The 26,803-nt window shown below is 34.8% G+C and overlaps 1 protein-coding gene across 7 annotated transcripts; it reads left to right on the top strand.

Moving 5' to 3' along the window:
* The first annotated feature begins 5,332 nt into the window (after positions 1-5,332).
* LOC131048706 (probable galacturonosyltransferase 7) lies at positions 5,333-15,910 on the top strand. 7 transcript variants are annotated; one of them, XR_009106496.2, is made up of 11 exons: positions 5,333-5,925; positions 7,262-7,293; positions 11,813-11,872; positions 12,163-12,273; positions 12,735-12,846; positions 12,971-13,026; positions 13,169-13,476; positions 13,566-13,917; positions 14,037-14,606; positions 14,763-15,300; positions 15,450-15,910. XR_009106496.2 is itself a non-coding variant. In XM_057982782.2 (10 exons), the coding sequence occupies exons 1-10, from the start codon at positions 5,811-5,813 to the stop codon at positions 15,039-15,041; spliced, it is 2,040 nt and encodes a 679-aa protein (XP_057838765.2). In that variant the 5' UTR covers positions 5,335-5,810; the 3' UTR covers positions 15,042-15,314. The 7 variants fall into 7 exon arrangements, 2 of the variants coding, with proteins under 2 accessions (XP_057838765.2, XP_057838772.2); XR_009106497.2 differs by having other exon boundaries at positions 5,334-5,925; positions 13,172-13,476; XR_009106495.2 differs by having other exon boundaries at positions 5,335-5,925; positions 12,926-13,026; positions 15,455-15,910.
* The last annotated feature ends 10,893 nt before the right edge of the window (positions 15,911-26,803 follow it).

Genomic DNA, 26,803 nt, shown 5'->3' with positions numbered 1-26,803 from the left:
TGGATCCATATTCATCTACAAGTTTTTGACATAGATTGAAGACGAGAAACTTCTTAGGACCCAGAGAAAAAAAACCTATCCAAATCTCATCAAGAATAGTCTGGACAAGGGTGCCTAGCATCATTGTCCTCCCATTTTAAGCTCAAATTTGGCAGGAAGCAAGTTTTGAGCATCAAAGTCCTAGATCTAGTCTCAATGCTCAATAATTCATTAGTCCAGACAAGGTTCCCTAGCATTAGTGTCCACCCAATTTCAACTCAAATTTCTAAGATAGATTCGTCTTTGCTTCTCCCTTTCCAAATTCAGGTTTGTGTTGTGATTATCAATTCTATATTTACTTGTTTATGCTATTCATTGTTAATTTTGTACCTTCTAACCTAGTTCTTCACATTCAATTTCTAATCAATTTATCTATTTCTCTCAATAAGAGAATCAATAAACTCATTGTGCTTAGCTCTTACCATTAGGTTTGAAGTTGAGGTCTAATTTATTATTCTCCAATGTAATTGATGGGATTAGGTTTTGTATATGGTGAAAATGGATAACAATAATAATAATATTGAAAGGCTAAATGAATTCAACCACAAAACCCTAGCCTAACAACAACAAAGATCCACCATAACATATGAAGATGACCTAAGACAATGCAAATCAAACGAAATCACAAAGATTATACCATCACATGTCCAATAGGGTTTGAATCTCCATTCTTCCTATCTCCATTGATCTTGCTTGATATATTTGCTCTCAGATTTTATGTGTGCACAAGAGCTCAACAAAGAACGGAATGTGGTTGCAAGTAGGATCGTAGTGTAGTCAAGTCCTTAAGATGATTCATTAGAATGAATGATTAGGGTTTGATAATGAAGGAAGCATCTCCTTATATAGAAGACACAATATGAAATGGAGGGATAATATTGAGAGGTGTAAAAGGAGGTCGGCTATGATTAGAGGGTAGGTAAAAGAAATAATAAAATAATGAAAGGGGTAGGTAGTGTATGAATTAAGAGATGAATGACATGTGTCATGGGTAGAAAAGGTTAATGAATTAATTAAATAAATAAAGATTTATATAATTAATAGAAGAAGTGGGATAATTAAATAAATAAGATATTTATTTAATTTAGGAAAAGGATAATTTAAATAAATAAATGTATTTATTTAAATGAGAAATAAGGCTAGAAGAGAATAAATGAATTAATTAAATAAATAAGGATTTATTTAATTAATAGAAGAATTAGGCTTAGATAATTAAATAAATAAAATATTTATTTAATTAGACATGACAATTTTAGGTGTCTACAGGTTTTATTCCTAGTTCGCATGTTATATTTCCATCCATTACAATAGGTTACATATCTGATTGTCAAGAGTGAAATAATTATGCAGAGCATACTGAGACACATGATTCCAGATTTGGATTAGGTCAAAACCTCAAGACTAATCTGATTAGCTCTATATTGAGATGCTTTTTGGCTAATTTTTGGAGAGAACGAGATACAAAACCTCATGATCTAAGATTCAAAGCCTTAGCTTGTAGGAGACCTATCTGGACTAAGGCACCTAGCTCAATAGTCTGATTGTTTCAAGCCCAAATTTTAAACACAAGTTCCTCTTTGCATTCCATTTCATCTATGCTTTTGAGCTAATTTCCACTTTTGTATCTAATTGTCCATGCCGATAATGTTCCAATTTGGTGTTTGGTGTGGAGCCTGATCAGTCTCCAAGTGGGAGATTGTTGAAATGTGGCGATTGATCAGCAAAGTACTGTACACTCAGCACGTATCCTCGCCGGGGTCCGGGGCCGGGCCGGGCCCCGGGCAGGGGTTCGGGGGCGGCAGCCCCCGAGAAAAATTTTTTTGCCGTTTTTTGTTGATGAAAACCGACATTGTAATAAAACCCTAAAAAGGCCGACTTTGTTTGTTGCCCTAAAAACACATGTTATAAGTGGCTGGGATGCTTAAGGCATTGTAAGGTTGATGTACTATTTTTGCTGGATAATAAGAAAGATTGGACGGCTGTGTATGGTGGACGTAACCCATTCTGGGTGAACCACGTTAAATCTCTGTGTTATCTGTGTCCTGTTTTATTTCTTTATCTTTTGTATTTAAATCTGCATATAATTGTTAGTTCATATTTGCTTCGGATCTGCTTGAAACCCTAACATTTGGTATTGTTTCTCATCTTAATCATATCAAATCAAAAAGTGGAATAATTGATCATAGTGCTCAACTCTCCTAAAGAATTAAAGCCGAGCCTAATTAATTGTTCCCTAATGAAGTGATATCTCCATGTGGAAATGGTTCCTAGTTTGCATTCATAGACTAGAGACAACCATTTCCACCATTTCAACCTCTAACATAGGTTTGTCTTGAAGATATTATTTAAAGTATTTCAACACACATTAAAAAAGAGGAGAAAAACACAACACCACCATTCATAGGTTTTTCAAACCCTTCATGACCCCTTTTTGCCATTTCTCTTATAGCAAGTCAGCCTTCAAAATTTATCTAATACTACTTTGTTGTTGTTTCCTTACATTCTCATTTGTTTGTGTGTAGATCTGAGTGGATGGTTCCATAGTTTTGGGGACATCAATATATTTGCTTCCTATAAAATTGGTCTATCACAATACTTTGTACCTACTCTTACTCCCACAATTAGTGCTATATTTTCTCTAGTTATCATGCATTAGACAATTTTAAAGATAATGACACAATACAATAGGTAATTGAGATGCTCTAACTCTCTTTCAATTACATTTTTACTATTACATGTCATGATTTGGCTCCTTCTATCTAGAGTATAAGTAGTGTTTAATAACTTTTACTCATTTAAGTATTCCCTAAATTTTTATAAGGTGTGTTTATTTTGTTGGCAATTTGGAGGAATTGATCATGTGTTGCATTGATTTTTGTCATTAATGGCAACATCGGTTGTTTTAGTTGTTTACCGGTTTCCGGTTGGTTTCGGTAGAGTGGTTGATTATGATATTGATCTGGTATGCTTTGGTTTATGAAATTGGTTTGGATCTGTCATTCATGCTATTCCTATGTGTATCACGATCATTTGGTTCAGGAATTGATGACTCAGGAGCTATCATTTGTTCTAGTAAGCCTTTTGGTCACCGATGCACATGATAAGTGGTCACCGACAAAGCTTTGTTGAAGATCTTTTGATGCACATGATAAGTGGTGTTGGTGCGGCTTCTAGATGGCTTTCAGGATGCTGTTGGTTATCTTGTTCGTGTTTCAGTTCATCGGTGGTGTTGGATTTGGTTTATGGCGACTTATTTTGGGTCCGGTGTTATCTAGGTTATGGATCGGTTTTTGTAACGTGTTGGAGGATGTTCTTGATGCATTACTAGCGAGATTTGAGGATTGGTTTATATTGTTTTTGGCCTAAGCCGACTTGGTTGATCATTGGATTGTGGGTTTATGTTATGAACTTATTGTATTATCTTTTTGGTGGCCAACCTAATTGTTTAGGTCCCGAGTTGGTATAAATACGATGTAAGATCTCTTTGTAGATTATATAGGTCAAGGTTATAGGTTTATTTGTGTGCGAATAATGTTGTAATCATATGCAAAAGGTTTGGTCGATCATAGGTGATTGAATTGGGTTTGTAAGAGAGGTTTAAGGCCTCTGGTATTGAGCTTAATTAGAACTGTACTCAGACATAGGAGATGCTATCCTTGTAGTTCACTCTTCTTTCCGGATTGTAGTCCGATGTTTATGTAGTCAGTGAGGCTCCTTTTTGTGATGAGCAATGCGCTCTAGGCTGTTGGCCTTTCTGCATATGCAGGCCCCTCATATTGTAATCACATACTTACTGCAGATATCTGACTGTGGGTAGGCTTCCCACTGTGATTTTTCCCTTTACCGGGTTTTCCACGTACAAATCTTGGTGTTATGTGTTATGGATGGATGGTAACTGTTCTGTGATTTATGCTTATGTTTAGTTGCTATATTTGTTATTCTGGTATTTGGTTTATGCATTCCGGTAATGAGTTTATGTTTATTGGTAATAAGATTTTGAATGCTTAAAGTTCTGTAATTCGGTGACAGCTGATTCACCCCCCCTCTCAGTTGTCCTTTGGTTATTTGAGCTGTCTAACATATTTTCCCTACAATAATATCATCAAAACGATTAAATGCTACAATGAGGACACCCAAACTAATTTTACACTCGAAAAAAGAAAGAAAACACAAAATCATAAATTTCAATAATCATATCTAAGAGATTATGTACTTATGCCCCTCTTTAACATTTTTTTAATGTGTGAGAATGCTAAAGGAAAATGTTGACAAAGATCAATAAAGAATATCAAACATAACAACAAAAAAAAAATAATAAAAAGAAAAAGGTTTACTTAAATTTTATAGCACCATTCAATTAGAGGAAGTATTCTATTTTAAGAAATAACAACTTATGCAAAACTAAAACATATACTAACATATTAAATATTAAGGTGCTCACACACTTTGTATGAACATGATAGGAGTGCTCAATATTTATAGTTATTTATTAAAATTGGAGATGAAATTATCATTCATAATTTTGAAATAATGGTCAACATCACAGAGCTTATGAATTTGTGATGTAGATTTGGCAAGGTTCAAAAATTTGTTCAATTAATAAAAATGAGTAGAAAACCTCCCCCAAGACAAAATAGATAAAAAAATGAATATTATCAACTTTAAAAAAGGGCACCACCTTCATGTAAAACAAAAATATATATGATACATTTAAATTTTCCCATATAAAATATGAATGAATTAGAAACACCCAATCTTTAGAGCTTTTAATTAGATTGTAAATAATATTATTCTATTAATTTTGACATAATGATCAAACATCATAGGTCTTATTGATGCAGTCTATTCGAAAAAGATAATAGAATCAATAAAAAACAACAAATAAAATAAAATAAAAAATATATATATTTTTTAAATATAAGCTGAAATTTTCATTAGACTAGAATACATATTCAACTTTGAAAAGACAATATATCTTAGTCAATAAACTCTTGATCTATTGGTGAAGTTAAATGTTTAAAGAATAGAGGCCATAATCATTCCTCGAACAAATTTAACAAAATTGATACCTCTCAATCCTTCACTTTGGACTGAAAAATTTCAACCTAAAGATTTATGTTCTCATATAAAATATCTACAAATTCAACTGATTCAACTGTTCACACATTTAATATGAACCGTATATGAGGGCCCAATCCTTAAAAAAAATATTTATCAAAGTTGAAATTGAAATTGTCCCATCATTTTCGAAACAATAGTCGATAACATGGATCTTATTTGTGACATGGACAAGGAAGGCTCTAACCTATAGAGTAGAGAGGCGTTGGAAGAGTTGTTATTATAAGGAATGGTATCATTTGGGAGTTGGGAGAACATGAGTGACATTGATTACTAAGAAGCGCACCTGTTCTCTGCTCTCATTGTCGGCCAAAACGGCATAAATCTGAAGGTCGTGAGAACCAGATTCAAAACTAGTAATTCTTTATCACATTTTCCGATGCTTGGCCAATTGCTTTGTCCTGTCGCAAAGACGAGAAAATTTGAGGCGTTTTGCGGTGGACAAGAAGATTTGATAACTCCTAAGTAGAGGTGTTTTGGGTCATTGGCAAACGTTTCAAAGAAGGGCGAGAAAGAAAAAAAGAAAAACCTTGTCTAATACAATGGATCCCTAGATCCAATGCTGCAATTAAGTTTCACATTGTGATAAACATCTGGAGTTATACTTTATTCTTCTTTGTTACTTTCCCAGAGGAAGAGCAGGCCGAAAAGTCATGTCTTTGAAGAAGGGATGGAGGAGATACGGAGTTGCAGTTGTTTGTTTGGTTCTATTGTCCATGCTCGTCCCGTTGGTCTTCTTGCTCGGACTTTATGGAGGATTCCAAACCAGTAAGTTAAACGCCAACTTAATCTCTAATGCTAGATCGGTGAATCTATCAGATGCCGATAACACATTGTGGGCATTGTCCCTTGTACTTTTTTTCAAGTGTAATCAATACCCATTTACTACTTTTTTTGGTGGGTTTTTTCTTTTTTTTCTTTTTTGGCACCGGATTGTATCCACTTCTTTTATTTCTGGTATGCTGAGACAACGGGCATTTGTTGATTATGTGTGCTTTATGGGCACTTTTTTGTTGTACGAGATCTTGCTCAGAAGAAGCAAGAGGTTAGGAACTCTCTAATGATTTCACCAGTTTTGCTCGATCCATTCTTTTCCAAGCCCATTTAAGCGAGTTAACTTGTATCCAAGGTTCGAGGACATATACATTCCTAGGGCAGATTCAATGTGAGAGCGTTAGAGATCAGGATTTACCAAAAAACGCAAGAGAAAGGGGTTTTATTGAATTTTTTAATCATGTCTTTGCCGATGACACCTTGTCCATCTGACTATTGTCTAGCGATAAGGTGGGGCACTTATAGTAATGATGAGTTATGTTTAAAACCCAACGGGCGTGCCCCACGTTTAAGTGGCCTCTGTGTTATTGTGGTGTAGGAGTTGGATTTCAATGAATCTTTGCTGCAACGTGGAGGAGAATCTGGATTTTAACAAGTCCTTGATATGCTGCCGTTTCACAAGGTGGTTCTGTTATTGGCTACATTGGATTACTGCACTTTGATAAAGACTCTAAATAGTAAAATACACATCTGGCTAATTTACCTGCAAATGCAATGCTATGGTCGTTTTATTATCAATGCGATTGTTTTAGCTTAATATAGTCCCCTATGGACTCCCATTTTGCAGTGCTCTGTATTGAAGCTCTAAAAAAAAATAGGAAATGTGAGACAAGTTAGAAGGCTCAATTTGATTTTCCTTCCAATGCCATTCCTTCTGTAACAGTGGCCCAGGAATGTCCTTCTCGATAACCCTCATGGCACAAGCATGTTATGTAATGGAGGATCTGTTGAATAGGTGTGAAAGAGGATTGGTATTTCCAAAGAAAACATAATATGGGTTTTGTTTATTGGTAATTAGTGATTAACATGTCTGGATGGTAGGTTTATTGTAAGCTTTTCTTTATCGAATTCTATCTTTTGGTGTTTGGTTTATTGTAAGCTTTTCTTTATCGAATTCTATCTTTTGGTGTTTCAGAATTTAAAAAAAATAAAAATTCACTTTTCTTTGCAGTTTGATCTTTCTGTGAATCTCTTTGATTTATCCTTTTGGTTCTTAAGGAAACTATTTAGGTTTTATCTAATTTTGTGGTTTTTCACGCTTCTTTTGCAGGCTACATCACTGATGAAGGTCCCTCAACAGTGGTAAGACCATTTTGATTGTCGAATATTGATTTCTGCACAGCCTTTTTATCCTTTGCTCATGTTTTGCATCCGCCATTAATAATGTGGAATGTGAAATATAACATTATTTACAACCATATGTATAAAAATTCTGGTCATATTACTCTTAAAGCTTTCTCTCTAATAAATGCCATTATTTTTTGTCTTACTTTTCTGGTATCTATTTAGATTTTTAGTAGCTACCTCCGCCCCGTCTCACACATTGTCCATTCACATACCCTTTTTACATTTTCAAAAGAGGTGACTCAAAAAGATGTTTTTTACAACCTCTCTTAACTAGACATATTTTTTATTATAATAATTTAGACAAAATAATCTAATATTCTAGATATAGAAAGAAATCTTAAGATACTTAATATAACAGTTACAATCTCTCTTCCAATTAATATTAGTTAAATTATTCATTGCAATTTTGTCATATAACATTCTGCTCCTCTTATATGCAATTGCCTTTTTGTGGATATAATTCTATTCTCACCCCAGATATTATTTACTTAATAAAAATATTAAATTGAGCAATCTATCACAAGCCTACAAATATATCTAGCATAAATATGTAGTGACACTCAAAGTATTAGACATGATTCATCATTAAACCTTTTAGACATGATTTATTATTAAATGTCTCCAATATCGACAAGACGAGCATCCCTAAGTGTCATACTGTATGCATTTAGTACTTATTGAATTAGTCCAAAGTTAGAGCTCTCGACTATACTTTTCATCATCTTGCAAAAAAAAAAATTAGTTTTTCACCTGATACACAATAATAGTTATTCAGTATGAATTTCATTTCTAATTTAAAAATTATACCCCCATGATCAATATGGTTGTCTTTTTAATTAATCCTAACAATATTTTCAACATTGTTCCACATGGACATGTCTCCTGGATCTAGGTGACATCCCAGACGTCTATTCTCCCTTCTTTTGGTCTTTTTGGTGACTTCCCAGCATTTCCTAGATGTTTTGATGACCCCTAGTTGTCCCTGAGACCTTAGGGCACCCTAAACATTAAAACACATGAAAAACAGCAAAAAAAGTTAAAAGAACATTATAAACAAATAAAACTCTACAAGGGAGGATCACCAAGGTCTTTCAATCCCAAAAAATTATAAAAACCCTGCACATTGTTGTTTTGCATTTACCAAAAGAGAGAGGAAAACAGGAAAAGAGAAAAGGAGAGAAAGATGTGCTGTTTCTAAGATATTTCTGAGCTTGTTGCTCAATTTACCCAAGTGCTATATATAATGCGACATTTCTGGCAAATTAAATAGGTTCACTAAATTTGTTAGTCTTCCGCTATGTCTGGCAATTTCTGTAGATTTGGAGGCCTTCTAAATTTATCAAGCTGACATCTATATTTGGCAGCATTTATTGTGTCACCTCCAAATTTGGCAGCTCTTCCAAGTTTAGGAGTCCCTCCAAGTTTGGTCATGTTTTGCCTCTTCAAACACTTTCCATGTAGATAGGCATAACTTTTGTCCAAATTGTTAGATTTTTGACTTCTGGGGGGTGGGGGGGGTGTTGGGGTGTAATATTGCACCTATTAATAAGTTTACTCAGTGTACATTATTGTGGCACTACCATTAGGTTGAAAAGCCAAAAGGGTGGCCTAATGGAGGCCAATTGTGAAAACACACAAGAGTGCCAAAGGCTAGCAGCACAAGGAACACACCCTAAGCAGGTTACTTGAAGATAAAGTCACTGCAAATTGAATGTGGCACATACAACTGAATTGAAGTAAGACCAAAGAGGCATACCAAGGAAGAGGGACATGCCCCTATGCTTAACAATATGTACACATGTAATGCGTGTATAAGAGAGATAGAGAGACAATATAGGGAATACATAGTAGAAAAAAGAAATACTAGAGAAGATAGGGAGAAGAGACATGAGAGCAATTTGATATGTAATTGACAGAATATTGTATAAGAGATGAAGTTACAGTGAGATACTAATTATTGTATGCCTACAAAGTAATATGAAGAAAATATTATGGTCAATACTATATGCTAAGTGAATATGATGAATGGATATGAGTGTATAATTTGATTTACTTTTTCTGCACTCCACTACACTAATCTATGATGCACATCACAAGCTGTAATCCTCTTCATTTTCTTAACATTGGGTTATAAATACAACTCTAAAGAGAATAGGCATGGAAGTCTAACACTTAAGATATTAGAAATAAGTAATTCTTCATTTAGGTAGTGAATAATGACATGTATTCACCTTGATTTGAGGTATAAAGTGTTAATTCTACCTCATTGCACTTTGATTGATAGTAGCTAGGTTCCACTTCTATTTAGTTAAGACCATCTTTGTCTTTGTCAGATTGAGCTGGGCGATCCACTGTCTGGCAATTCAACTCTTGGCCTTTTAGTTAAATTGAGTGATCTCTCCTCATGAGTGGGAGTGATTGAGAGTTAAACACATGATCTCTTTGATCCATGCATCTCAAAGGCCTATATATTTGTGTACAATCTTTTGTTTTTTGTCTTTTCACTTCCACAATATATGAATATTGTCAATATTTGCATTTTCTGTAATTATTTATTGTAGCTTGTGTAATTTGACTTCATTCATCTAGATCTAGGTTTGTGTTTGGATTCTCATTGAATTTTATGTACCATTATCATATACTTCATTACCATATAACTACTTGGTATTATGCTTGTTATACCTCATGGTATATGCTACCTTTTTCACAAGCAAATGATTAGTTCAAACCATAGGCAGGATTTTCACATCTAAATAAATTCTATTTAAATCATGGAATAATAATTTAATAACTTAAAATTCCATAAACAACTCCTTTTGACACACTATTATGCCACTTTGATCTCAATATTCTCCTCCTGCAAGTTCTCTTCATTGGTGACGAATAAATTACAATACTTAAGCCCTTGAAATTCAAAAACATAAATTTGTGCACCATCTTTTACCTTCCCCATATGAATTTTGTTTTAGTTGTAATATTCTCAGAATTCCAGATTTTCCTATTCTTGGTCTGATAGCAGTATGTGTATCCCAAGGGTATTGAAAGTATGCCAAAATTTTTTCACTAATCTCTGGCAAATGCCAAATATCATTCAGGCTTACATGTTACTCATGATGTTGATGTGTTTCATGGGAAGGTTCCGTTCCAGCTTGCAACCATACCAAAAAGCTGACAGAAATCAGGCTGATTTTGTCATAAATCATCGACCCCTTTCACTTCCAGAATGTCCTCTTGTGTATTGATCGTGTTACACACCAGATGATCGTTGTTTTAGCATGGTCATTTGTATTCAGAGGCATCATATTAGCTCATGTTGTCCTTGCATAAGACAAAAGATTGAACCTTTTGATATCATGTTACTTTATCTTCACGCTTTTGTTGATTTGTGTGTGTCATTTAGGCTATTTGATGTAAATGAGCGTATGTTATTTAAAATTCAGATATTAATGCAGATGATCCATCAACATGGCTGCCAGCTGTGCAACATTTATTTTCTTCCTTTCTGCTGGCTGAATAGATGTGTTTACACTCGCAATATTAAATTTATAACACAAGCTTATGCCAGGAAAATAGATCTGTTACAAGTTGCACAAGAGTTGGTATGTGTGACCTTGCAGGTAATATATAGGTGAGTATTGCCTGTTCTAGGACACTGGCCAAGACTAACTTGTAGCCTCTATAAGTTTGGAATATTCCTTAACATGAGTTGAACCTCATTTCACATGAAATAGCTTGATGGTATGATTCTTAGCAGAAGGTAGCGGCTCTATAATGCTAGACAAAATAGCTGTTCTTGTTTCCTTGAAAAGAGAATCAGGCCTTGAATTTCATTCCATTTGCATGTGATCTTATTCATATCATGTTTATTTGCCAGAATTTACAATGCTGAGTGACATTTAGCCAAATTTCGTTAGTAGTGCCACTAAACATTCTATTTCCTTAAGAGGGTAGGAATTTATCCCATTGATATGCTACTTTCATGACAGCATGCCATTTTTTTGTTTGCATTTTGTTAAACCATTCACATGTCTTCTGCCGAAGCCAAATGTGCATAAGAAGATGCTGCTTTTCAACCATCTCTTACATTGCCAGTTTGTCACACTTAGGGATTAGTCTTTATTGGCTCTCTGATCTCATATTAAATTGTAATGTTACTTAATCTCATTGATATATAGAAAATTCAACCATATAACTCTTAAACCTCTTTCTGCAATAAATTCCATAAGTTTCTTGATTCATTTTTCTTTTCTCTAGTCAAATTCTCTGTATAATCTTCATACTTTTTCAAAAGAGGTGACACAAAATGATGTATTATATTCAATCTCTTTTAACTTTTAAGTATTTCCAATTAGAGGAATGGTTTCTACTCGTTGCATTCTTATTTTTGAATCCAGAATATTCAAGTTTTGTAGTGATGTCACTGAAGATTTAGAACTTGCTATTCTTACATTTTGCTTTGTGTATCCATAACCAGACAGATGATTCCAGGCTTCGTAGTGTGCTTGAAAATGACAATTCTTCACTGGAAGCAGAGGTATGAATGGTCATGCCATTGCACCTAGCCTGAATCTTGATATTTTTAGGTTTATTTTGCAAACTGCTTGTTGGAATGTTAAATTATGACCTTGTTATCATGCATTGCAGGCAGTGTGTAAGTGGACTCTAATCCTGCATCTGCTATAACTTTGCCTTGGTCATTTTGAAAAGCATTCATAGGGTTGACTGGAATTACTCTATATTTTTCATAGTGTGTTAGTTGTTTTATATTTTGCCCCTCTTCTTAGTTATGATTAATGCAGGATTTTTGTTGTGTTTGTTTTACAGAGACATAATCCTAGTCACCAAGGTGATCTTCCCAACGAATCACAATTATTGCCGTTAAAGGTTTCCAATGGTGGAGCTGTAACAAAGTTTCCAAATTTCTCTGCATCTGATGTAAGCATAAATATTTTAAGATTCTCTCAATACTTTATGGTTGATTTGTTACGGTCTTAACCTATTGGATGTATTTGGGATATGTGATGGGTGACTTGGGCATGCATAATCCCTGACTTAATTATTCTTTAGTTCCTTGATTCAATAATTGTAGGGGTAGTTGGCCTCATTGGGATTAAGGATCACTATTGCTTGATGACATATATAGGAGGTTGTGAGTAGTTTTTAAATCATCATACTGCAAATTCTGTTCTTGTTGTAAGACATTTGAAGGTTTCTCCCTCAAAGTGGCTTGGTCTAATAATCCAGTACACTCCTTTTATTTTGCTCATATTATGCAGATTTGCTATTCTTTGTGGATTCATTCTATAATTTTGCTCATGCGATACAGTAACTTACTACATGATTGGGACTGTGATTTTTATGTAGTGTAATTAGTGGTTTTGAGTTTTGGTTTCCAGATAAAGGCTGGTATAATTGTCAAAGATTCTGGCCTTAAAGATGGTCACAACTTTTCTAGGACAATTCATGGAAACCTGGATAAATTGCTGAATAGGCATCCAATCTCAGGAGGTACACACGTAAGATTCTGTGAGCTTTGACATGATTTTTTAAAGCACCAAATTTTGAGTTAAGTTATTTTTCTTTACAGGATCAGATGTTCTGAATTTCAGTTGGCATTCTGCAAAAAGTGCAGGATTGCCAGAGAAATCTGATGCTTCTTCATTTACAGACAGCAGTATCGAAAGTAAGGTAAGAGTCTGCAACACTCTAGTCTCAAAAGCTTTTGTATGAATTGTATTTTGACCTGTTCTAATTTACACAATGTTATGTGAGATGGTAGTATGTAGTATTTTCATAACTTTACCAAAACTCTCAACTGTTTAAAATTCAGCAGAGTGAAAATTCAGCAGAGAGTAATGTTAAAACAAACAGCAATGGCAATGGGTTCTCTGATGACTCGGACAAAGCTTGTGAAGTGGCTCTGGGAAGTTACTGCAAATGGAGTACTGAGCATAGAGAAGAAATGGGTGATTCTTTGGTTAAAGTGTTAAAAAATCAACTGTTTCTTGCAAGGGCTTATTATCCAAGTATAAGCAAACATCACAATCGTGAGAAGATCCAACATGAGCTCAGGCAGCACATCCAGAGCATTGAACATATGCTAAGTGAGGCAACTGCAGATGCTGATCTTCCAGAAGGGTAAGTGCCTTACAAGCATGAAAAAAAACATTCAATAGAATTACTTATATTTGAATCCATTGTGATTTGAAGTTGGGTTCTTTGTGCAGTGCACAGAAAAAGAAAAAGACTATGGAAGTTGTTCTTGCAAGAAATTACCCTCTTGATTGTAATAATGTTGTAAAAAAGTTAGGACAAATCCTAGATCTTACTGAGGATGAAGCTCACTTTCACAGAAAACAAAGTGTCTTTCTGTATCAGCTAGCAGTCCAAACAATGCCTAGAAGTCATCATTGCCTCTCAATGAGATTGACTGTAGAATATTTTCGAACTTATGAAGGCAGTGTTGAATCACCTTTGAGCAAGAATTTGCAAGATTTGAATGTCTATCATTATGCTATTTATTCTACCAATATCCTTGCAGCATCCGTGGTCATTAATTCTACGATTATTCATGCAAAGGTGAAGCTTTAGTCTCTTATATATGGTCTTAACATTGATAAGAGCAATAAATGGTATGATCATTTTTGTTGTAGCTCTCACCGTACATGTCTAATACTTTCTTTTGTCACATTTTGCAGGAACCAGAGAAGCATGTGTTTCATTTAATAACAGATAGACAGAATTACATTGCAATGAAGTTTTGGTTTCTGGAGAACACCTATCGCAATGCAACTGTCCATGTTCAGAAACTTGATGATTTAAACCTTTTCCGTTCCAGCAACTCTATGATGGCTTCTATATCATCAGAGGAGTTTCGTGTTGCAGTAGAGAGCTACCCTCAAAAAACTAGTGATCCCTCTATTTCAAATAGGAAGATTAATTATTTGTCTACCTTCAATCATCCTCATTTTTTGCTTCCTGAAATTTTACCAAGTTTGGACAAGGTACTTCTTTTGGATGAAGATGTAGTCGTGCAAAGGGATTTAACACCTCTTTGGAGTATTGATTTGCAAGGAAAGGTAAATGGTGCAGTGGAGGATTGTGAAGTCAGGTTTCATCATTTAAGGAAATACCTCAATAGCTCAAAATTTTTTGTGACTGGTTTTGATGGAAATCAATGTACATGGATGTCTGGAATGAATATTCTTGATCTACAACAGTGGAGAAAGCAAGATCTGACAAGACTTTACAAGAGATGGCTAAAACTGGTAAATTCTCTGTTTATTTGTAGTGTTGCCTGCTTTTGAAACTATGGTTCGATTTTCACAAAACATCTTTATGCATCTTTATCTATTATAACAATATGGTTAAAATAGACCAAGTGCCATGTTCTTACTACTGTGTTTCTGTTCTTGGTTTCACAGCAAAACAGATACAAAGTTCCATGGAGGCTTGGGGCGTTACCTGCCAGTCTGACAACATTCTATAATATGACCTACAGCTTGGATAAATCGTGGCTTTCAGTTGGTTTGGGTCATAACTTTGGAATTGATCAACATGACATTAAAAAATCTGCTATTTTGCATTATAATGGTGCCTTGAAGCCTTGGTTAGAGATAGGCATAAAAAGGTACAAGCCCTATTGGGCCAAGTACTTAAAACGAGATGATCACTTCATGCTAGATTGTAATGTTAACAGATAATGTACCATCATATGTGTACACATTGCATCTCAAGAGGAGATGAAATTTGTTCAGGCATGGCAGTGAGTGATGCTTTTGCATATGCCACATTGGTTTTGCGAGTGCCTTATTGGAGGCAAGCATCAGATGAACATATCTGCTTGTGGGCTAGACCTTTGAAAGAAAATTATTCTTTTATTCAATATTGTAACATCATTTATTAGGGGCTTCCAATGCTGGAAGCTTCTCCAATGTAGAACTGTGCTCTTGCAGGCTCCAGGTATGATTTTTGAATTTTGTGTCTTTATCTTGTATGTTTTGTTGACTACATCCTAGTGCTAAAAGAAGTTTGACAACAAAGAGGAAAAACATAGTTTGAATGGATTTAAGGCCTACTCATGTTAATTATTTGATTCGTTTTCTATCCAGAGCAGTGTAGAGGACTAGAGGGGCACCTGGATTGTGTATTTAAAGTTCATCTAGCATGATCTAGTTTCCAATGAACATTCAAGATTATTGTCAAGACTACTTATGTGGCAGAGCTTCTGGGAAATGCTACAAAAAGAGTTTGATTTGTGTCTGCAGTTATATTTGAGTGAGATTAAAGAATTATGTTACAGATTATACCCCATTAAATAGAAAGCTTCCCTTATCAGACTGAATTAATGGCTTGAAGACATGACTTTCGTGTGTACTAATTGCAGAAATTCAGGATTAACACTGAAATGGATATGTCATAAGAGATCTCAAATGGACTATTTGATGATTAGAATGGGACCTCAATGGCATTTCTATAGAATGCCATCGAGTACAGATGCATGAATCTTCTAAATTTTAAGTCACTCCCATAGAATATAGAACTGCAAATTTGTGGTGGTTTTTATTTTTCCCATTGATGTTGCTTTTGCCAGTGCCCCGCAAATTGTATTCTACTCTATTCAGTGTTTACCAAACATTTAATTCATGGTCATTATGTTTGAAATGTAGAAGAATTGAAATAAATTAATTCAGCGTTACAAGTAGGTGCCCATTTTTATTGCTGCGGAGTGCCCACTTGTGACATGGATTATATATGCACGGAGCAAACAGAACATTTACTTATTAAATCAACCATGTCTGCATTGCTTCCACTACTTGTTATGGATGGGGTCCCAAGGGGTCACATGACATTAATGCACAGAAAACACAGTTTGACCTGGAACCTCTAGAAACAAAGGGATTGTTGTAGTCATAGTGTACTTTTCATTCTGCTTACCTGTTTCATCGATGTTCTATGGCATCGAAGTTTACTGCATATTTTTCATATTGTTCAAAATGCCAAGTCACAAAATCAGAGAATCTGAGTTTGCCTAAATGTTCTAGATTGATGGCCATAATTTTGTTTTACAAATCTAAATGTTGGTACCAATGCCAACTTTTTCTAGGCATAAGTATAGGTTCCTAATTAAGGTGGTTAGTGCAATATGGTTGTCACGACTCTAGCGACATGATTGCTATGGTGGAGGATGATGGTGCAGAATTAAATGTAAATTTGGATTAAGCAGAAATTAAATAACACAATATAGACCATAGAATTGTGGTATGTGAGTATTCTTAACAAGTTCTTGATATTGGTCTAGGAACACCTTTATTTTTCTCCTCCTTTGGTTGTAGAGGTACAGTCAATCCTTGCAACGGAGGTCTAAGATAATATGTACACAATGTATTTTCTCGTAGAGAATGATCCCAAGGACTGATATAGGCAATGGTCATTAAGCTCAGTTACCGGGTTCGCCTGTTTTGGGGCCCAAACGTGAACTGGGTCTGCGTGGATCCTTGTATGTGTTGGGTTTGCCTTGGGTCCGGCCAGGGTTCACCGTTTTGACTGTGGGTTTGTCCAAGGCGAACCCAGGATGATCCCACAGTCAAAATGGTGAACCCTGGGCGAACCCAGGCGTGGACCCAAGCGAACCCACGGGCTGGTCCAGTCAAGTCACCAAAAAAGTGACTTTTGTATATTAAAAAACTAATTTTTTTTTGGCCTTTTTGGGGCCAAAAATCCTAATCCGCCCTTGCTAATTGGCATTTGGCATTGATCCATGATGAAGTAGCATACTATTAAATGTATTTAGATTTGTAATTTTGTATATTTCTTTAAATTTTTGCATATAATATATATGTTTTTAATTTTTTTTTTTATATGTATATATACATGTACAGATGAACCCAACCCACGAACCCAAAAGGCAATTTTTTTTTTCCTGGACCTACGAACCGGGTTCGCGTCTCCGAGCCCGATCCTGAACCCGAACCAGTAATTAGTCTTTAAGGGCTATTTACAAATGTTAGGATACCAACTATTGAGGATTTTAAATTTCATATTATTCAGTCTATCTTCCATTTGGTTTATCTACTATTTAATTACAAGTCATAAATGTTGGAAGAATGACTACCTAAACATATATGATATAGTAATTTACCCTTGTTGGCTTAGGCGTTGTGGTGCGTGGTGCTACCTACACTTTATAGTTGTTGCCTATTCGGTATGTAAGTTTGGAATTGTTCCATCATAGTGTAATCCTTTAGTTACAGTAAGTTGTGATTATCACGTTGAATTTTATTTCACATCAATTTCTTGACATTGTGTGATAACCACATAAATCTTCGGTGGTTGTTTTTAACGTGGTGTGGCGGTGGCTTGGAAATGTGTTTTGTTATATTAAATTCTTAAGTTTCCTTAGTATTCTTGAAACATTATTGTCATTGGAAATCTTAGTTACTTGCCCAATTGCTGGGTCATTCCTTCCATTGATCAATTGATTGGCACTCTAACAATATGATAATGATTCATGGTTATAGCCATTGCATTTTATTTTTTGGTGCAATTTTTTTTTTTTTTTTAGAGATGCTTGGCAGTACGTGTAATTGTTTCTTGCTTCTTGAGAAGGGGTTGCTTTGATTGAAGACCACATTTTGCGCCCTTTCATTTTGGTGTCAAACGCTAAATTGTTGGGTGGGGGAAAGTTTAAAACCTTGAGTTGTATAGTTTGGGTGTGTGGTAGTAAAGAGGGTGTGGCATGGGAAAGGACAAAATAAGGTGGGAGAGAAGGCATGTAGGGAAAATAGAGGAATAAAGTGATCATCACAAGCAAGAACATGGGCTCTATGAGAGGAGAGAGATCAAGTAGACACGCGAGTGAGAGAAGTTTGATTTTGCCCCACTTGTGTGCATGTATTGAGAACACAAGGTTAAGAAATATTTTGTTGGTGTCAAAGGTTGGAAAAAATATTAGAATCATGCCTGAAAACAAAGAAAATCAATTCATTTTGTGCTATTGGAATTGAAGGGTATTTATGTACATTTTCTTATATAACTAGTATGATAATAAAAATAGCATTTTCCCTAGTTGTTATGGTTGAGTTTTTAGTGTATGTTTGTGTGAAGGATGAAAATGTGAATTATTTAAAATAGGAACAATGCCATGCAAACACTCAATAAAGCTTTAGATCTATGCCTAAAATAAGATAATAATGAACAATTATACAATAGCAAGGATCGTAGATTGCTCCATTGCTTTATTTGATATTTGCTTGAAAGTTTGATATGTGAGTTGCTTTTCAAAATAGCATAACCATGAAAACGCAAAAATAGAATGATAGCTTGATAATTGATACATAGGAAAACTTGCTTGCTTATGTAGATAGATAGCTTGACAATGATAATATTCATGCTTGATGATCATCTAAGCTAGACTTCTGATAATGATCTAGGAGACATGCTCAAGATAAGAGTGTTGTAGGCGGAACATGAAATGGAGGGGTTTTATTTATATGCTTCTCTTGATATTTGATCAACGATGAAGATTAATTAAAATGATCAATGCATGAGAACGTTTGAGATATGGTATGACTTAAAATTAACACATGGATTGATGGGGTTGAAGAATTTAAAGAGATAAAATGCATACATCATAATTAAAGAAATAAATAAAATTTTTAATTTTATTTATTATTGACGGGAATGAGAAATTAAATAAATTATTTGAAATTTATTTAATATAGATATAAACAACATTGGAATAATTAAAAAAATTTATTTAGTTATGGATGGAAAGAGAAAATATTAGCTTAATTAAATAAAAAATAATATAACAAATATGGATAGAAGAATTAATTATTAAGATGATAACAAGATGAAAATACATTAGTCATTTTTTAGGTGTTTATATTTTGCCCTCCTCTGAGATAATGCCTCTTATGGCATTGTTTTAAAGCAAAATATTTGAGTGCTAGGATGTAGGATAGATGCTGCCTCGAGAAATTGGCTAGAAAAATAAGTATCAATTCAATGTTGTGATAGGACAGATAAATCAAGTCTAGGAGATTAGGACTAAGAAAACAAATCAAATAGATGAAAACAAGATCAAAAAAGCCAAAAAAAGGCTTTGATAGTAAAAAGGGCAAATGGTAAAGGGTAGGGTAAGAATTAGCACTCAAGAAACAAATGAAATGGAGGAAAATGAGTCAAAAAGGTTAAAAAATGGCTTTGAAAGGCAACAAAAAGTGCAGGGCAAGGATTAGGGCCGGCGAAGGCTACAATTAGGGTTAGGGAGGGTCATTTCACCTTATCTGCATTCTAAATCTAGAAGATCAGAGCATCCAAAGAGTTTAGAATAGATAGCTGTTGACGAGATGGACATTTTGAGGGTGATGCATTGGTTAGAGTGTCTGTGGATGTATAGGCGAATAGTAGGTGAAGAATTAATAAGAAGATGAAAATACATTAGTCATTTTTAGGTGTCTATATTTTGCCTTTCTTTGAGATGATGCCTCGTATGGCATCATTTCAAAGAAAAATGATATTAATGATAAGTTTGAGTGATAGGATGTGGGATAGATGCCTCCTTGAGAAATTGGCTAGAAAAATAAGTTTCAATTCAATCTTGTGATAGGATGGATAAATCAAGTCTAGGGGATTAGAATTGAGAAAACAAATCAAATGGATGAAAACAAGATAAAGAAGGCAAATTTTTTGGCTTTGATAGTAAAAAGGGCAAATGGTAAAGGGCAGGGCAAAAATTGGCACTCGAGAAACAAATGAAATGGAGAAATGAGATAAAACGGTTAAAAAATGGCTTTGAAAGGTAACAAAAAGTGCAAATAGAAAAGGGTATGACAAGGATTAGGGTTGGTGAAGGCTACAAATAGGGTTAGGGAGGGTCATTTGACCTTATTTGCATTCTCAATCTAGAAGATCAGAGCCTCCAAAGAGTCTAGAGTAGATAGCAGTTGACAAGATGGACATTTTGAGGGCGATTCATTGGTTAGAGTGTGTGTGGATGTATAGGTGAGTAGTTGGGTCAAGTCCAACGGTAAGTGACTAACCTTTTAGTCTCCTAGGGTAGATTTAGGTGCATTTATTAGGCAGAGAAGTTGGTTTTAGGAAAAAGTGCAAGTTAACGTAAAAGCTCACAAATGAAGGCTAGCTTTTCACAAATGACAAAACTATGCAAATAAGAGTGAAATGACACTCTTGATGTGTTGTGAAAATGATAGGAAATGTTGCACAGTTGACGTAACCATGTAAACGCAAGACATGACTGCACAAATGTAGAGTAGTGCTGCACAATTGAAAGAATTATGCAAATGAAAAATAAACCAACAAAATTGATAGTTGAATTACGCAAATGATGGGCATAGCTATGCAATTAATTCATAACAACACAAGTGACAATAAACACTGTACTTTTAATTTATAGTTATGCAAGTGATAGGAAAGGTTGCACAAGTGATGGAATTGTGCAAATAATGGCGGGTTCACTTTTGATCATGTAGAATTAGGTTGACATGGTTTTTATGGTAAGGTCAATGTTATGCATGTGATGGTTGCAAGAAATTTTGGATTCAATCATCTCACAAGACACTAATCTACAATGGTTTTGAGACATCAGTTGAGCAAGATAGAGGAGGCCTTCCTTCGGGCAATATGATTATGATTTATATTAAATTGGACTTTACCCCATTCTAGCCAATTATATAAATATTTATTATTATTTAATTAATCCTTCTTTTTCATCCCTCATTCTTAATTAAATAAATGTAAATTTATTTAATTAAGTCTAACCTTATCCACAAATCCTTTAACTAAATCTATTGATTAATATCTACACAATTAAATAATTTATGTTGGTTAATCTTCATTACCATTTTGCTTGATATTTAATTCCACCAAACCTTCAATCCTTACCCATTTAATTTTAGCCACTAAACCCATCTACATGGATCATTAATATTTAATTCGACCATAGCCTCAATCCTTGCCCACTTAATTTTAGCCACTAAACTCATCTACATGGATCAAGATCTAAACTTGCCATAATGTGACAAGTGTCCCTTCTCTCCTCTTGCTCGCACATGTGTGAGCATGCAAAGGTCACTTCATCACCACCCTATCTCTCACACATGTAATAGATATGCCATTTTCCTAAGACACCCTACCTTTCTCACATTTCCTTCTCATAAGCCTCCCCATGTGTGTGGTCACACATGTGTGAGCACACCCAACTCTTACACCTATGACACATGTTATTATCGTGCCTCCACTTTGTGATACTTGCCACAAGGCTAAGCCTTCAATCCATGCAATTTCTCTCAATCAATCTTAGCCATCCATTTGACATTGAATCTTACCCATTATTTCTCCCTATCAAAATCTATAAATTGAGGCCCTTGCTCTCATTTTAATCACCCATTCTTATGCTATCATTATGTTGTCTAGATAATCTTAAATCTTCTATTATCCTAACTACATGCTATCTATTTTCCTAATCTTATTCATCTTATAATCATGTTGTTGGTTTGAGTTCCTAATCGTATTTATTTTACAATCATGCTGTTGGTTTGAGCAACCACATTCCACCCAACTACACAATATCAAAGGAGCGAATCAAGTGGAGGAGGGTGCATTTACTTCCACTCAATCCATGAGATGAGAAGGTAAAAGACAAGGTAATATTGTGTATTTTGTTATTTTATCTATTTTATGTCCCCTACCATTCCTTCATCTACATTTTGACATGCTTGGTGGGACCCACATTTTTTTGAGTCAGTGTTGTAGGTTCTAGAACAATGCTTTTGACCTATTATTTAGCATTTTTTTTATAGCAAATCAACATCTTTGCTACGAGATTAACACTTCTGCCAACAAATTAGTGTTTTTTCTTTGAAATCAATGCTTTCATGTTTTAGCACTTCTGCCTTATGCATTATCGCTTTTTTGTTTGTTGGTTTATCTTTCTTTTTGAGCTAACTTGTTTGATAATGTATTATGTGTTTTGTCTAATATTTGTTTTGTAGGAAATACACACCTATTTTGTAGATATATTAGATCAATGCTTTTGACTTGAATTCTAGTGCATCTGCTAGATTAGTGTTGGCCTTGCATGGTTCAATGTCTTTGCTTGTAGGTATATGTCTTTATTTTAGTGTTTATGTTTTCATTTAGTGTCTATGTTCCTTTTTGGTGCTTGTGTTCCTCTTTAGCATATGTGTCTATGCTTTAGCGCCTTGGACGGTTTAGAACTTCTTCTCTATTATTTAGCATCTGTGCTCAATATAGCACCTTTGTTCAATCATTTAGCACACCTAACTCACTATTTTAGCAGTTTGTTAGTCCATTTTAGCGCTTTCACAATTTTAGTGCCTTTTCTATGTCATTTAGTGCTTTTGTTAATTAAAAGATTTTCCTTCAAGGGCTGCACCCTCAATTCTTGCTAGAGGGGGGTCAAACTTGTCCACCCACACATCTCCCAATTATTAGGCCGAGTGTTCCAAACCACATCATAAAAAAAGGTCACAATTTTTCTTATGCTTATTTCAATGCTAACAATCATTTTCATGGATCATTTTGTCATCTAACGCTTTTTTGTGCAACTCAAAATCACTTGTTAAAGATAAATCTTGAAACAATTAACATTTTGTTTGCAACAAACGTTTATCAAAGATATTATTTTATCACTAATTTAGGAACATTTTATTTTCTTAAGGGAAATTAATCATTGTATGTTGTGTTTGTGAGGCTTTCTTAAGCATATGTTCTCTTTTTATCACCCTTGTGTTACCTTGGAGATCAAAAGCTTAAGTTGGTCTCTTTTTTTTGCATCATTTTATCCCAAGGAACCTAATGTGTGTATGTTTTGCCTAAGGAATTGATCACTTTAGAGGATGACCTCAACTCCCATGTTATAGAAGAATATAAAAAGAGAGGGGTGAATCGAAAGACACCCATCTTAGAAGTAGAATCTTGTCAATCTTGGCTAAGCTCTCAAAAACTTTATACCTTGGAGAAGTGAAGGTGGAGAGTGACAAACTATTTGGTGGATGTGTAGCACTTGGAATTAATGCATTAAATGGTTGCTCATGGTCCATATCAAATATAATACCACCATTCAAAATAGATCTAGACTTCTCAACATGGTCATTTTGATGACCATAAACTCCCCCTTCATAAAAATTCACATCTCTTGAGATAAGAATCCTGGTAGTGTACAATCTGCAAGCCTTACTATGCTCACTATACCCAACAAAAATACATGACTCACTTTTTGGGATCTAACTTTTTCCTATTTTTATCAATAACATGTACATAGGATAAACAACCAAAAACTCTAAAATAAGCAACATTAGACTTCTTTGCATACCAAGCTTCATAAGGAGTCATCATGTTAAGTTCTCTACTGGGACTCTGATCAAGAATCTACATTGTTGTAGCAACTGAATCACCCCAAAATGAATTATTTAATCCCTCAGTTTGTAACATAATCTTTGCCATTTCCACCTGTAGACACATAATGCATGCAACCGAAATTCACTCTATTGTTCTCCTACCAATCAAGATCTTGTGTTCGGAATATGGGTGCTCTCAAAAGCACATGCACAAGAAGCTATGATGGATGAATATGAAGATTATCAAAATTCAATGAGATGAAATAGATATGAGAAATCAATGAGATGATGAACACAATGAGCAAATATGAAAACTTGAATGCAAGAGAAAACTAGTACCATAAGATCTCACATTAGATTTTTCCATCTACACCACCATTGTACATTTTTTTCTTTTAGCTACCCCATTTTGTTGAGGGTTGTAAGTAGTGGCGAGTTGTCTTTTTATGCCATGCAAATAAAAAAAACTCTTAAAATATATTGAGCAAAATTATCCTCCACAATCAGTCATTAAGAATTTGATTTTACCTTTTAAATGTATCAAAGGCTTCACCCTTGGATTCAAAAAATAAACCCAACAATATTGTGAGTAATAATCAATGAAAGTAATAAAGTATGATGGCTTACCCAAATTCTTTGTCTGCATAGGACCACAAATATTTGAATAAATCAATTGAAGTGGGTAATTGGCCCTCCATGTTTTGCCTTCATAGAATTATTCTCTTCCATGTTTGCCTTTAGCACACCCTTCACAAGGTTCTTTATGTTCATGAACCTTAGGCAGCCCGTAAACCAAAGCTTTTGATGTAAGAAATTTCAAGCTATGAAAATTTAAATGTCCACACCTGAGATGCCACAACCAAGTTTTGTCCTCATATGCCATATTGACAAGATGGTTGCTATATTTGTCAAACTTCAATGTGAACTTCCTATTCCTTGATTACAAAAGATCATTTGTAACAAGGTACTCAACTTGTAGTTGTAATTCTTCATTATTGTAATCATTTGAGTGGGTGCTCGAATCAGGGGTTGGTGCCCATAAAAATCAGGGGCTGGTGCTCATAAAAATCAAGGGTTGGTGCCCATAAACTTTGTAATCAGACTATTTCCATTGTAAGGCTAGATTAGAGAAGTAGACTCTAGCAACATTTTTCACCGAGGTTTTTCCCATCTTGGCTTTTCCTCATATATCTTGTGTTATGGGATTTCTTTCTATGTGTGTGTGTGTAGATTTGTTTAGTGTCTTTTCTCATAGCTGCTTGATCATTGTTATTAGAGCTTTAATCTTTTAGTAAGTGCAAGTTTTGAGTTACCACTAATTCACCCCCCTCTCAATGGCCCATTTCTGTTCCTTCAATTGGTATCAGAGCCCTAGGTTCCCGGTCAGATAAGCTTCCTCTAGCTTGGGTAGATTCTGGAGTGTGAACACAATGGTGATGTACGAGTCATCCTCTTCTAGTGTACCAAAGTTTGATGACACAAACTATGTCTTTTGGAGTTCTAGAATGGAAGTCTATTTGTCCTCCTTAGGTTATGATGTCTGGATGTCAGTCAAGAATGGTTACACATCTCCTGCCACTCCTTCTACTAAATCGGAAGCTAAAAGAGAATATGAATGTAATGCTGAAGCCAAGAAGATTATTCTCAGTGGGTTGTCAGATGTAGTGTCTTCAAAGGTTAAGAAATGTAAATCAACAAAAAGCATCTAGGATAGACTAAAGAGAATCTATGGAGAGGAGCCCAACACTGTTGGATTAGACTGTGAAAAGAAGAAGAATAAAGGAGCAGACAAATGTGCAAATGATAAAAGCAGAATTGTTAGTTACTGCAGCAGAGATGAAGAGGAAACTCAACTACTCATGGCATAGGAGACCCAAAACAAGAATAAAACGTCTAAGAGTGATAGTGGAACTCAATCCAAAATGCAAGATGTATTTGGCAGCGATGAAGAAGATGAAGTTGAAATTGAGGCTAAAGTAGAATTTTAAAGGTGAGCTTGTGAGTGTACTTGATGAATTCAGAAAGGTGAGGAAAGAATACAAGAATGTTAAGTATGCTGCTGCTGAAGAACAAGACAGGTTGAACAAATACCTCAAGGAGTCTAAGCAAAACATTTCAGATCTGAGGACACAATTGGATGCAGCTAAAAGGATGTATGAGGTGACACAATCAGATTTGGAAGCTAAGGAGAAGGATTTTCAAATGTTGGAACAAGAAGTGATGACTTTGAGAAAAGAGATTGAGAGTTGCAATGATGAATTCAGGCTAAGGAAGAAGTATGATGGTGGCACCAAAGCATTGGATGAAATGTTGAGTAAACAAAAACACTCTAAGGATACCGAAGGTGTTGGATATGATGCTGGTCAATTCTCTACCAACAAGGACACATCTAAGAAGGAAATACACTTTGCCTCTTCAAGTGATAATGGTAATAGACAAACCTTCACAGTCAGGAATGCCCCAAGGAAGAAGATAAATCTAACTACAATTGCTAAAACATGAAGATGAAGGTTGCTACTACAAAAAGGAATAATGCTGATAAGAAAGGGAAAAATAAGTTGAATGAAGATGGTTTCATTAGAGAAGAGAACACAAGAGGAAAGTTTAAGAGATCTTCTACTGAAATAAGAGAAAAATATGCTACTCCCAAACCCGAGAACAAGAGAAAATTAGGATATGTGCCTGTTGCAAATGGACAACTCAAGAACAACAAAAGAGGAAGAAGATTTAGTGCAAGCATGTCCATAAAGATTTCCACACATTTGACGAAATAAATTTGTAAGTCACAAGTCCTTCTCTAGTTATTGTTTTTCATGCAAAGGTTATGGGCATAAAACAAATGAATGTAGAAATAGATCTAGAAAAGGCCCAGTTGAATTTTCTGGGAACAAAAATGTAGTTTGTTATAAATGTAATGCATATAGACACAAGGCTTCAAATTGTAAACTTATACATAGATCAACTCCAAGCTATAAAAGCAAGAATATTTTTGCTGCCCGAGGAAATATGAATGATTTGTTATAGCTGCAATATAGTTGGTCATAAGAGTTATGAGTGTAGAAGAAAAAAATTTCAGTCTA

Source organism: Cryptomeria japonica, chromosome 7, assembly GCF_030272615.1.
Source record: "Cryptomeria japonica chromosome 7, Sugi_1.0, whole genome shotgun sequence".
Lineage (NCBI taxonomy): Eukaryota > Viridiplantae > Streptophyta > Pinopsida > Cupressales > Cupressaceae > Cryptomeria > Cryptomeria japonica.
The sequence above is the reverse complement of the archived record's forward strand: the minus strand, read 5'-3'. Positions and strand labels throughout refer to the sequence as shown.